The following is a 12603-nucleotide window of genomic DNA, read 5'->3' as shown; positions in this document are numbered from 1 at the left end:
AAGGTGGTGACCGCTCCTCGGCTCTGAGGACTCCCCAAGCCTGGCTGCAGACCTGCATCCGTCAGCCATCGGCCTTCATTCTGCTCCTACTTTGAATCATTAGCTAGTGAACCTCGATGGGCTTCAGCCATCTCTGTTACTTGTGAAATAACTGGGCTGTCCTGACGGAAGCCCTGGTGATGCTTGTCCAGCATGTTCCTCAGACCATGTTACTGCTTCCAGATGCAGTGTTTGCAGGCGCCATGCCCACCATGGCAAGTGTGAAGCTCTCTGCCCTCCGGCCCGTGGTGAACCACCCACATTATGAAGATGCAGGTCTGAGGTTAGTGTACAGATGCATGGCAGGAAGGGCACGTGTTCGTACAAATAGACAGGAGGGAGGAACCCAGCAGAAGAGGACTGCTTCAGAGAAGATAGTGTCAGCAGGGTTATTGCAGTCATCCATAGGGAAGGCGGTGCTGAAGCAAGGCCGCTGGGCTAGGCACAAGACTGTTGAGGTGCCAAGGTGCAGGAAAGCTGTTATCTTCTGTGCTGTTTCCTATTGAGCAGAGAAGAAGAAAGCAAGGCAGCCTGGCATGGTGGTGCATGCCTTTAATCCCAGCACTCGGGAGACAGAGACAAGGGGATTGCTGTGAGCAGGCCAGCCTGGTCTACAAAGCGAGTCTGGGACAGCTAAGGCTACACAGAGAGACCCTGTCTCAAAAAAAAACAAGCAAACAAACAAAAAAATCCTTTCAGTTATTCAAGGTGTTGGGGCCTCCTTAGCCCCATCGCCCACAGTTGTCAGACATGCAACAGTTTGTGTTTGTAGTAAAGCCTCCACATCAGCTTTTTTCTTCAAGGCTGAGGAGTCAGTTGCAGGAGATTGATTCAGTGGGATTTCTGCTCTGCTTTTGTGATACCGTTTGCTGTAGTGAGCTTGGATATTTTGTGTGGTCGTGTAAGACTTACTTGTTTTTCCATAAACGATGCTGTGTGTTCTCTTAGAAGAGGTGATAGATTTAATACACATGCACTTTCCAGAATAGGTAAAGAAGCTATTAATTTCCTAAATGATTAGATGAATACTATTAGGATATTGTTTTTTGCATAACAACAAGGTATGCATTTTATAAATAAAAAGCTTTTTCATTAAAAAATCAGTTTTGGTGAACTGAATTCCAAGCAGTTTTGTGGAGTACATTTTTCTTAAATCTAGAAGCCAAGCGGAGAGCTGCGTGGGCTGAGCAGGCGCCTCTTGCAGCGCTGGAGCTAGTGTGCCTGCTTTCTAGCCCGTCTGCACGCAGGGCTGCTGGATAGTTAGAAACACAAGCGAGGGGACAGAGAGAAGCTTAAGTTTGGAACGGGGCCCTTGCCTCAGAGCCACCCCTCTTATCTAGAAGCCTGGAGCTGCTTCTGCCTTCTCGTTGTCATCATACCCTGGGCCCTGGCCGTCTCCTCCGGCACGTCTCCACCTTCTCTCTTCTCTGGAGTGTGCTCGGTTCATCCCATGCATCCATGCACACTTCCATAGAACATTGATCGGATCCGTTCTAATCTTGAAATTTTTGCCTATTTATTTTTTTCCTGAAGAGCCAGAACAAAAATAGTATATTCCATGTATAGCCGAAAAGCAGCTGACGAAGTGAAGAGGGAATTGATGAAATTAAAAGTGAATTACTACATTCTAGAAGAGTCCTGGTGTATAAGAAGATCCAAGTGAGTATTTCATACAGTTACTAGTTTATAATCAAAGAGTAGAAAGCTAGTTTAGACTCACGGTAAGAGGTCCATTGGTAATACAATACATGATATATGTAAAATAAAACAGTTCCAAAAATATGAGGGAAACCCCTGTACATAATTACTTTAATTAGAACTTTTTGCCTGTTATATGGACTTTTAATAGTGACATGCGCATATATATTACATTACTGTGATTATATTGGGGTTGATAATCTCCCAAACTCTTCTTACTTGCCTTTGCTGTCTTTTAAACACTTTAGTTAGAAATGAGTGTGTTTTCCTTCAAAAGACCTCAGACTCTGAAGCCAGGTACTGAGCTAGTCCTGCGGTGCTGCATTGGCTCAGCAGAGGCAGGGACTCCCGTGTCCAGGTGAGTCTGCACCTGACCTGTGGTTCCCTGGCATCATCGCCTCAAATGAAACTCTCCTTTCTTGCTGCTGTACATCTCAGTGTAGAAATAATTAACTTTATATACATTCTCCTAAGCTTATAGTTTGAGAAGTTTGTTTTTCCATGACAAAAGTCACTGATTAGAGTGTAGCTACAATGCCAGAAAGATCTCAGAGTTGAATATAACTTCTGAAATGGGCTGGGCACGTGCCTTGGCATCTCGGCATGCCAAGGGCAAGACTGCAATTTTGAGTTATTATTTTTTAATTTATTCAGATTACAACTCAATTGTTATCCCATCACTTATATCCTCCCGTTCCTCTCTCCCTCTCGCTTTCACCCTATTCCCCTCCCCTAGATCTATGATCAAGGGGGGCCTCCTCCCCCACTATATGGTCAGAGGCTATCAAGTCTCATCTTGGCAACCTGCTTAGTCTTTCTTTGAGTGCCACCAGGCCTCCCCACCAAGGGGAAGTGGTCAAATATGGGGCACCAGAGTTCATGTCAGAGTCAGTCCCTGCACTCCACATAACTGGAGAATGTCCTGTCCAGTGGCTAGATCTGAGTAGGGGTTCATGTGGAATTTACGAACAGCCTGGACTGCATAGCAAGGCTCTGGCTGGAAAAGAAACAAAGCCAGAGCCCAGCAAAGCTGCATACAAATAATGAGACAGCAGGTGACAGTGGTCTGCCATCACAGGACAGATGGGGAGCTGCCTAAATGGGGAGCACACGGCTTGAGTATTTCACCAAGAGTTGATGGCATTGAGTGGAACACTGTTTTATGTCAGAACTCTTAGTTTTGCCCAACTGAAGCCTCGGGAGACTGCCCTATCTGTGGCTCAGCTGTCCTTGTCTGCTGTTTACTTCACTGATTTTATAGGACATCAAGAGAAATTGTTCCTATAAACTTCATGAGTGAAAACAGTTCTATGGCATAGCATTGAGATAGCTTTGTCTACAAGACCTAAGATAGTTACTGGGTATGCCAAGCCCTTCCTATGAGTAGGTTCTAGGTAACTTGAATTCAGTCATCATTTATGGAAAGTGTTATTGCTGTTACTGTGTAGAACATGTCTTAAATGCTTACAACCAGTGTTAAGGATATGGCTTAGCAGTTAAGAGCACTAGCTACTTCTTTTTTTTTCCTTTATTAATTTATTCTTGTTACATCTCAATGGTTATCCCATCCCTTGTATCCTCCCATTCTTCCCTCCCTCCCATTTTCCCCTTATTCCCCTCCCCTATGACTGTTCCTGAGGGGGATTACCTCCCCCTGTATATGCTCATAGGGTATCAAGTCTCTTCTTGGTAACCTGCTGTCCTTCCTCTGAGTGCCACCAGGTCTCCCCCTCCAGGGGACATGGTAAAAGGTGAGGCACCAGAATATGTGAGAAAGTAATATCCCACTCTCCACTCTACTGTGGAGAATGTTCTGTCCATTGGCTAGATCTGAGTAGGGGTTGAAGGTTTACCACCTGTATTGTCCTTGGCTGGGAGCACTAGCTACTTGTACAGAGAACTTGGGTTCCCTTCCCAGCATTCTTATAACTCCAGTCCTAGGGGATATGGTGCCCTCTGTGGCCTCATCAGACACTAGGCACTCACATGATGCGCATATATATGCAGGCAAAGCCTTCATACACATAAAATAAAAATTACAGTGCCTATGGTGGTGTGGACGTAACGAAATCCGTATACTCACCATTTCTCTCTGTCCTGTCCATTGTACAGAAGCCTAGTGTCTCTGGGTTATGAAGGCATGTAAGAAGGCAGTGCTGGGTGAGCCTTGGCGACAGCTCAGAGTCCTGACAGCCTTCTGCTAGGCCGGGCTCTTTTTATCTCCTTGGGCTTCCCCTTTTAAGAAATGTGGAGGCCACTGGAACAGGAAAATCATTTGCATAGCTTTCCCCCAGTTGAGGAACACTGACCCAAGATCCACCCTAGTTTTCTAGACCCTTGCATGACATTTTTGAGCGTGTCCCTATTGCTGACGCTTTGTGCTCTCCAGTCCTGGGAGTGCAGCCTTGGTTTGCACAGCTCTGGTGCTGCCATCCTCTAGTATGCAGAGAACTGGTTTTATGTGGTTAAGGACATTGAGGACACTGAAGATATAAGGCAGTGGTTCGTAACCTGTGGGTTGCAAACCCTTTTGGGGGTCAGAAACAGGGGTCATTTAAGACTATCAGAAAATAGATATTTACATTACTATTCATAACAGTAGCAAAATTACAGTTATGAGGTAGCAATGAAAATATTTTTGTGGTTGGGAGTCACCATAACATGAAGAATTGTTTAAACGGTCGCAGCATTAGGAAGGTTGGAAACCACACAAACATAAGTCAGTAAGTGTTGCCTCTGAGCAACACCAGCACTGTCTGCCTGGCTTCAGATCACTCTGGACACTTAGAGTCTGACAAAACAGCCATAGTCGATTTTCTATCATTTTCATTTTAATTTTTCTTTGTACTGAGAATTGAACGTCATAGAGCCTCATTTGTGCTATTCAAGCATCTTTCCTCAGACCTTTTTGCGTTTTGAGATATCATCTCAGTAACTTGCTCGGACTAGCCTTGAACTTGAGATGCTTCTACTTTAGCTCAGAGTCAGGTGAGATTATAGGTCTGTGCAACCAGTACAGGCTTTTCTTTTTCTTAAAATCTCCCAAGACAAGTGAAAATGAAGAACCACGTGAGAATTCAGCAGCTGTGTCCATAAAGCATACCTGTTTAAAATGTTAAAATTATTTAGATGACTTATGTAGGCAAATATAACTTGGTAATCTTATTTATACCAGGCTCCGTTTTGGTTTTTGGTGTTGAGACAGGGTCCCTCTGTGTAGTCCTCCCCTAGGTCTAAGACGGAGGAGGACCTCCTCCCCCACTATATGGTCATAAGCTATCAAGTCTCATCTTGGCAGCCTGCTACAGGAGGATTTCTGGTGGTTAGATAAAAACCAGAATTCCTCAAGAAATCTTGTGAAACTGGTTCCCATCTGCCCAAAGTGCCATAAGGAGTCATTTCCCTTGCCTCTGTCAGAAGGGATGGTGGCTCCATTGACGTGCAGGTTGCATGTCAAAGCCCATGCTGGGTCTTGACGCTCTGTAAGTGCCTTCTCACAAGTACTGGTTACATGTTTCAGCATTCACACTAACGTCATGGCTCTTGTCGCCTCGGGTCTTTATACCCATGTCCCAGCTCTGTCCCTGCTTGTCACCATTCTCTCTCCTGCTCTTCTCACTTCTCTTGCAGTAACCCTGGCCTTGTCTAATCTGTTTCTCTTTCTCTCTGTTCTGGACTCTTTCAGACGCCTGTGGATATGTTCTCTCTCTCTCGGTCATGTCTGTTGTGGTGTTTCACCTGGTCCCAAGCTCCCAGAATAATGGCTCATGAGACTGTGTGTGTGTGTGTGTGTGTGTGTGTGTGTGTGTGTGTGTGTGTGTGTGTGTGTGTGTGTCTGTGTGTGTGTGTGTCTGTGTGTGTGTCTGTGTGTCTGTGTGTACATGAATAACCAAGGCCATATAGTTAGGGTCTTCTCTGACTAGCTCATAACCAAAAATAGTCCATTTATTCTAATTCACATTCTGCCACATGGCTAGTTACCTGTGCTCAGGTACCATGTTTCTGTCCTCCTCATCTTGCCTGGTGACTTTCCCACACCGGGTTCTATTCCAGAATCGTTTCTGTCTTCCAGATGTCCCACCTTCTATTTCCTGCCTCAGCTTTAGGTCAACAGCATTTTATTGACAGGTGATACTTCCATATAGTCACAAGAGAGTCCCTCTGCACAGGTCCAATCTGCTCTTTTTCCCTTGCCCTGGACTCTGGATGGTTGTTTGTTTGTTTGTTGATTTTTGGCTTTTTTGTTTTTCCTCTTTTACCTGCAATAAAAACCTTAAGTATACCACGGAGCAGCCATATTGAGAGTTTCTTTGCCCTGTCCCTCCCATACAGTCATAATAAAACTTTCCTTTAAATTGACTCATTTTAGAGTATAATAAATGTACCTTGCCCATGAACTAAGCAAATTTCCCCCATTTTTTATAGCTAATAATTTTGTACTCTGAGCCTGGTGTGGTAGATATCTGTACCGTCTTCACATTCTGAGTGGCAAGCCGCTGCTTTAGGCATGTTCCCACTTTACTCCAGAGGAAACCACCTGAGGGAAGTAACTAACTTTAACAGCACATTCTGGATGAGCAGCAGAGGCGGAACTTACCAGAATTTGTCAGCTGTCTTATCCAGTCCCAGAGCATATGTGTCCTGTACATCTTACTTACACTCTCTGTTGCTGTGTTCTCCTTGTACTAAAGAGGAGCTATCACAGCTTACAAAAATAAAGGTAACTATTATGACATTAAAAAATTAAATTAATGTAAATAGGAAAGCTGAAATGAGACAAAAAGTGTAGACAATGTGCTGTGCTGCCTGCATTTGGACAGTGTACATTGATTTTACCGTGCATTTACTTGTCTAGGCCTGGATGCAGCATGCCTGAAATCTGGGATGTGGAGGATCCAGCCAATGCCGGGAAAACACCCCTGTGCAACATCCTGGTGAAGGACTCCAAGCCGCATTTCACCACAGTGTTCCAGAACAGTGTTTACAAAGTCCTAGAAGTCATCAAGGAGTGACTGCTGCATGCACCGCCCTCAGAGACCGCATCAGTAATGGCTTTACTGCTTTGACACTAAGTCGTGTATCATTTTAACTCAGATTGTAAAACCTTTTTTAAAAAATCTTTTAAAGTAACCGTTTTCAGATGGAAAACATTTTATTTGGTCAATTTGTCATTCTGATTGTAAAAATGACTTACACCAGATCAATTAGTTACTGTTTCAGTGCACCTGTTAAAATTTGCTATGCAAATGAGTATATGCTTGTACATCATTTAAATATTTGTGTTACAGTGAACAAAGCCACCTGGGTAGAAAAACATCATGGGTCATATCACAAAGATGATATGAAAGCAGTCACTTCTGAACCGCTCAGGGGCTGCTTTTGAGCACAGAGCCTGTCCCCACCCTCGCTTCCTGTCTCTGAACACTCAGTGAATCTGTAGTTCGCAGTCTTGTCAGCCTATCTCAGCACTCAGGCCAGGTGTAGCTGGGGTGTGGACCACCTGTTCAGCTCATTTCCTGGTGCTCTTTTTCTTCTGTATTGCTCTCGTGAATCCTGCCTGTTGTCACCCAGACTCCTGGGTGTGGCGGAGGACCGGCTCCTTCAGTTCCCATGTGCCGTTGTGTCTCTTCCCACACAGATATTTTTTCCCACATAAATGCTATCTTGTCTTTAGATTGATTAGCAAGTGCTTATTCTTGGTTAAGAAATTAGTAATTATGTATCTTTCTCATTTTTAGTATTAACCAAATATTATATTTTAATAACTTTATTTCATTTAAAATTTTTCATGATTAATTACAGTTTTAAGAAAAACTATATTGGACAACCCAAAAAATGATGCAGGGAGGGAGAGAGAGAGAGAGAGAGAGAGAGAGAGAGAGAGAGAGAGAGAGAGAGAGAGAGAGAGGGAGGGAGGGAGGGAGAAGAGAGCGCTTATGGTAGACTATAGTATATTGTAATTTTTCTTTTAGTGTTAGGATAAAATGTAAGTAACTTCTGTCAAAATGTAAATGAATAATTATAAATGAATAAAGTTTTTCTATTTTGCTTTCAAAATTGCCTGTCTTTAATAAGACAAAGCCTTAAACCTTATATTACAATTTTGCCTCAAAAAACTTAGTATGAGGAATGAGTATATTCAGTCTCCCCCATTTCTTCTCCCCCCCATTTTTTGAAAAATTTCCAAACATGCTTTGAATTTCTTCTATAAATTTTTTTCTTAGAAATTAATTTGTGTGAAATGAGATTCCTCAAAACCACGGATCTTCATTGTTGTAAGAAATGGTTATTCGGTTTTAAATTCTAAGCAAACTGTGACCGTAGCTTAGTACACGTTTAATTATACAGTCTTCTCTTTATTGACCACAGGCAGATTAACCTCAGTGTGGATTGTCCTTGAGACCTGAGTCCTCAGGGATGGTTTCCGGTGCCCACTCCTGGCAGCCATGGAAGAGCTGTTCTCTTTCTGCCTTCTTCCCAGAGCCCAAGGACAAGCCTGTCTGGGGAAGTACTAGCTTGCTCCTATTGGTCACCTGCAAAGACAGCACATGCAACTGAGGAGTGTGGCCTCAGTGAGGAGCCAGCCTCACCTGCCAGGGTCCCTCTCCCTGGAGCTGCCTGGGGACTGTCATTTCCAGTGGTGCAGACTGTGCCAGGGGCTCAGTGTTACACACAGTGACCAAGCTTCCTCATCTGATGCTTAATTTTATTTTATACGCTTTTACGGAGTCAGAAAATAAGGAAGCAGCTGGAGATAGTGGGTCAGGCCTGTTTGAGTGGTGATGCAGTAATGCAAAAAAATGGAAAGAGGGCCCTTGAGGCTGGAGAGAAAGGGAGTGGTCCTATCTGTGAGGGGGCATGCATGCCCTGCCTTGTCTGCAGCCATCCTACAGCCCAGGATGGCTGGTGTGGTATACAGCAGTTAGGATTTTTAAAAAATCACCTTTTAAGAAGTTATTTTCTATCCTTACCCTCTAACAGTCCCCTTTATAATAAGTTCACATGTAATGATGGGAAATTCTGTACAGAGAAACAAAACATTAAAATACTATTAGAGCCAGTTCACATGCTGGGAAACATTAAAAGTAGCCTAAATTAGTTTTTTGCAGAAAGCTTTTGTAACAGTATTTCTTAACGTAACTCCACCAGCAAGTTCTGCTTGTATTTTAGGCAGGTCAGCGTGGAGCTGAGGCTTTGGAGTCCGCTGCACACTTAGCCTCCGGCACGTCTAGGAGCAGCCGGTGCTCTGCGCTGTAAACACTTTTATGGCAACATGGAAGAGTAATAGATTCTGTGTAGCTGAAAATGCAGTATTAAAGCTCAGTATTTTGCATATTTTTAGCATTTACAACTATTTTTGCTTTAGTGCGAGGAAAGGAAAGAAAGACAGGAGGCAATTGAAATAGTTATTGTGACATTAAAAAAATAAGTTGGGCACTACTACCATAAAAAGATAAGCCTCTAAAATGCCTGGCCAAAAAAAAAAAAAAAAAAAAAAAAAAATGTGCGCTGTTAAAGTAGGTCAATAGTATTAAGGAGAAAATAAAAGGATGTGTCCAAAATAAAATGATACTGCATAGGAGCATTGTATTTTTATGAATTTTATGCCCCTTGTTTACATGTACTATATATGTTAAATAAAAAATACATGAAAAATGTACCAAGTATTTTCTTTGCCTTCTGGTTTCCTTCACACCTAACTGTGACTGTGCACACTTCCGTTTGTAGTCAGACGGCCAAGGGCTGGTTTGCATCATCTTGCAGACCTCACTGAAAGGGGAAGGGTGGCAACCGTGGGGCCCGCTGCTGATGGTAGGTACTAGAACCATCCAAAATGTTATTAGGTTTATGGTCAAAGCCACATGTTACTTTGTCCTTTTCAGCAAAGGACATATGTATTGGTATAATTTCAGAGTTGCTGACAGCTTTTCACATACATTACCCCACAGACAATTTGGGATAAAAGATTGCTCAATTATAGTCTACACATTTGTGCAGTGTTCTTTAGCCTGCTTGGAGGGAAGGCAGTTTAGCTGTGTATTCACAAATAGAACTGACTTTTTTTATTTTACACAGTGTTTCTCTGTGTGTAGGTCTGACACTAGCTCTGTAGACCAGACTGGCCTTGAACTCACGGAGAATTGCCTGCTTCGGCCTGATGGGATTAGGCACCCGTCCACCCAGTTTAGAACTGTAACACAGCTGCACTTTGATTCTGACCTCTTGGCGACTGATGTTCTGATGTGATCATTCTCAAGCTAGTGGTCATCACAAGTATCCAGAAAGGATGGAGAGATTGACCCTTCCATAGAAACTTCTCACTTGGCTGGTGTAAGATGGGGGTCCCAGGATTTACATTATTTATTAGCATGTACATTAATATGTTGAGTCTCTTTCACCTCTCCATTGCCTTCTCTTGTCCTTTTACACTCTCATTGATCCCTGTCCTATTCCCCAAGTGTCGTGTGTGTGTGTGTGTGTGTGTGTGTGTGTGTGTGTGTGTGTGTGTGTGTGTGTGTGTGTGTCCCAAAGGGTTTATTTAGGGTTGTTACAGGTTCATAGGCACGTGGGTGAGGGCTTGATTATAAGAGCAGGCTGTTCACTGGTGGCTAAAGACTGAGGAAACCATCCCTCTGCCCCCTATTAACTGCCTAAAGATCTTCAAGGATGGGTAGGGCCTCCTGAGCCCCTTCTCCTAGCAACTGTTAATTGCCTATAAGTCGTCAGGGAGAGGTGGGCCTTGTAAGCCCTCCCTCCCTGCTCCATGACAAACTGTTGATGGGCCCAGCCTTGTGTGGGTTTTATCAGTGACCACAGCTGCCAAGAGCTGAAGATTGCAGGGGCCTTACTAGGTCTTGAAGATGGCGTTCCACATTGTACCCCTCCACATTTTTTTTTGTATCCTATCCTGTTTTATAATGTTCCTGAACCTTGGGGGAATATAGATGCCCCACTCATAGTTTAGAATCCATTAGTCATTTATTCTCCAAACCAACTGGTTATGAGCTTCTGCAGTAACTACAGCCCAGTACAAAAGGAAGCTAGGCTGACAGCAGCGTTAGTCCGTGGGCATAATCATAATCAGTAGCAAATTGACAGCTATATCATGTCCTTTCAGCAAGACTTCCCCAGGAGGACCCAAGTTCTTCCCAGCCATGGCTTTTGAGTGGGTTTGCCACACCAAGCATCTGAAGCAGGCCACCGCTCTCATCAGAAAGCAGCTATCTTCCTCAGTCCTGCCACTGTTGCACTGCTGTTGACCCCCAGCAGGTCAGTCCTGCAGCATACACAAGAGCATGGGCAGTTCCCAGCCAACAGCTTACATGGCGCCTCCCAGCACCATAAAATACTGCCAGAAGGAGGAAGCTTCTAGCTTAATCGCAACTCGAGTTCTGCATGCCATTCAATTGAAGTATGCATTGTCTTCAGTAACAGGGTCTTAACCATATACCTATGGTACGTAGCCAGTATGAGGGGCGATGATCCATATTGTTTTAGGTACATCAGAGGCCTTCTTGGCCAACAACCTATGGAGAAGGTTGTATTTTGATCATACAGCATAACTCCCCCAAGTCCTCCCTCTTCCTCTGCAAGTCAGTTGCCCTTTCTTTATCATTGTGACTCTGAGTCCCATTACAAATGCACACAGGAGCATGGATAACTTAACTAGTGGCTAGGCTACTGAAGAAAATAATCTCCCTCCCACCATCAGCCAGTAACTGTATAATCTCAAGGGGAGATGGGCCTCCTTGTGATTCCCTCCCCTCTTGGCGACAATGTTGCTGGGCTAATTTTTCACAGCCGATGAGAGTTCAAGAATGCAGAGAAGAAAATGTTCCATAACACTCTACCCCTTTCCCTAGCTCTTTCATTCTTTCTGGACCCTGTATGATGGTCCCCAAGCCTTTGAGGGAGTGTGAGTGGTGTCCTGTTGAGGGCACAGCTTCTGCCACTAAATTATTCTCAGCACTTTGACCAGTTATTAAGTCTTCAGAGAACCACCACCTATTATGAAAAGACGTGCTTCTAATCAAAGCTGACAGCAACACTGATCATTTCTGCTGTGGTGATAACACCTGACAAAGGCAATCTAAGGGAGAAAGGCTTTATTCTAGCTCATAGGTCCATCTTAAAGTGCATCATGGCAGGAACTCACAGCGGTGGGAGGAGCCTGAACTAGCAGGTCACATCGCATCCACTGTTGAGAATCAGAGCCAAGGTATGCTCAGCTTCCCTTCTGCACTTTATATGGCCCAGGGGATGGTCCAACCCACAGTTAGGATGAGTATTCTCATATCAATTAACATAAAAGTCAAGCCCACCAGCATGTGCACAATCATCCCAGTTATTCTAATGTTAATGCTAAGCATCACAGTGGGCATAATCCAAAATATTTAGGAGGCAATTTAATAAGTTTATGGCTCCTGGGAGCAGATCAAATATTTTTTACTTTTATTTTTTAATTAGCTTATAAAGTAGCAGGTTTCTTATGATTTTTTTATACATTGGTTGACCTATTATTTACATTTTTTACCAGTTCGGCTGTGTAGATTCCAGGGCCCCAAACTCGAGAATGACTGCTAATGGATGGCTGGCCTATAAGGTCACTCCTTTCCTGCCGTCATATACCAACATATATTATATGGTCCCTTATATCTAGGGCTAACTTCCTTGTCCCTCTGACACTAAAGGACTTTGATTTAATTGGAACAAATAATCTGCATTTGTAAAGAAGCACCGACGAGTCATGCATTATTTAAGTATTTTGAAGCCATAAACAAGACTTTCTTTTCACTTCTGAGATGGAAAAATGAGTGAAAAATCCCTTGAAGTGGAGCTACCCTTTGTAACATTAAGTCTGGGAAA

At 43.6% G+C, this 12603-nt stretch overlaps 1 protein-coding gene across 3 annotated transcripts in view; it reads left to right on the top strand.

Annotated features, from left to right (window-relative positions):
- DPY19L1 (dpy-19 like C-mannosyltransferase 1) overlaps positions 1 to 9397 on the top strand; it is a 92986-nt gene extending 83589 nt beyond the window's left edge. For 2 of the 3 annotated variants that reach the window (XM_084781548.1, XM_084781550.1), the window contains exons 20-22: positions 223 to 322; positions 1573 to 1698; positions 6593 to 9397. In XM_084781548.1, coding sequence (XP_084637674.1) covers positions 223 to 322; positions 1573 to 1698; positions 6593 to 6749 — 383 coding nt within the window. In that variant the 3' untranslated portion in view covers positions 6750 to 9397. The remainder of the gene's footprint in view (positions 1 to 222; positions 323 to 1572; positions 1699 to 6592) is intronic. The other variant, XM_084781549.1, reaches the window with a different exon arrangement.
- The last annotated feature ends 3206 nt before the right edge of the window (positions 9398 to 12603 follow it).

The sequence above is a fragment of the Acomys minous genome (assembly GCF_964271855.1).
Source record: "Acomys minous genome assembly, chromosome: 5".
In the NCBI taxonomy this organism is placed as follows: Eukaryota; Metazoa; Chordata; class Mammalia; order Rodentia; family Muridae; genus Acomys; species Acomys minous.
Note: the sequence above shows the minus strand (reverse complement) of the source record. Positions and strands in the feature narration are given on the sequence as shown.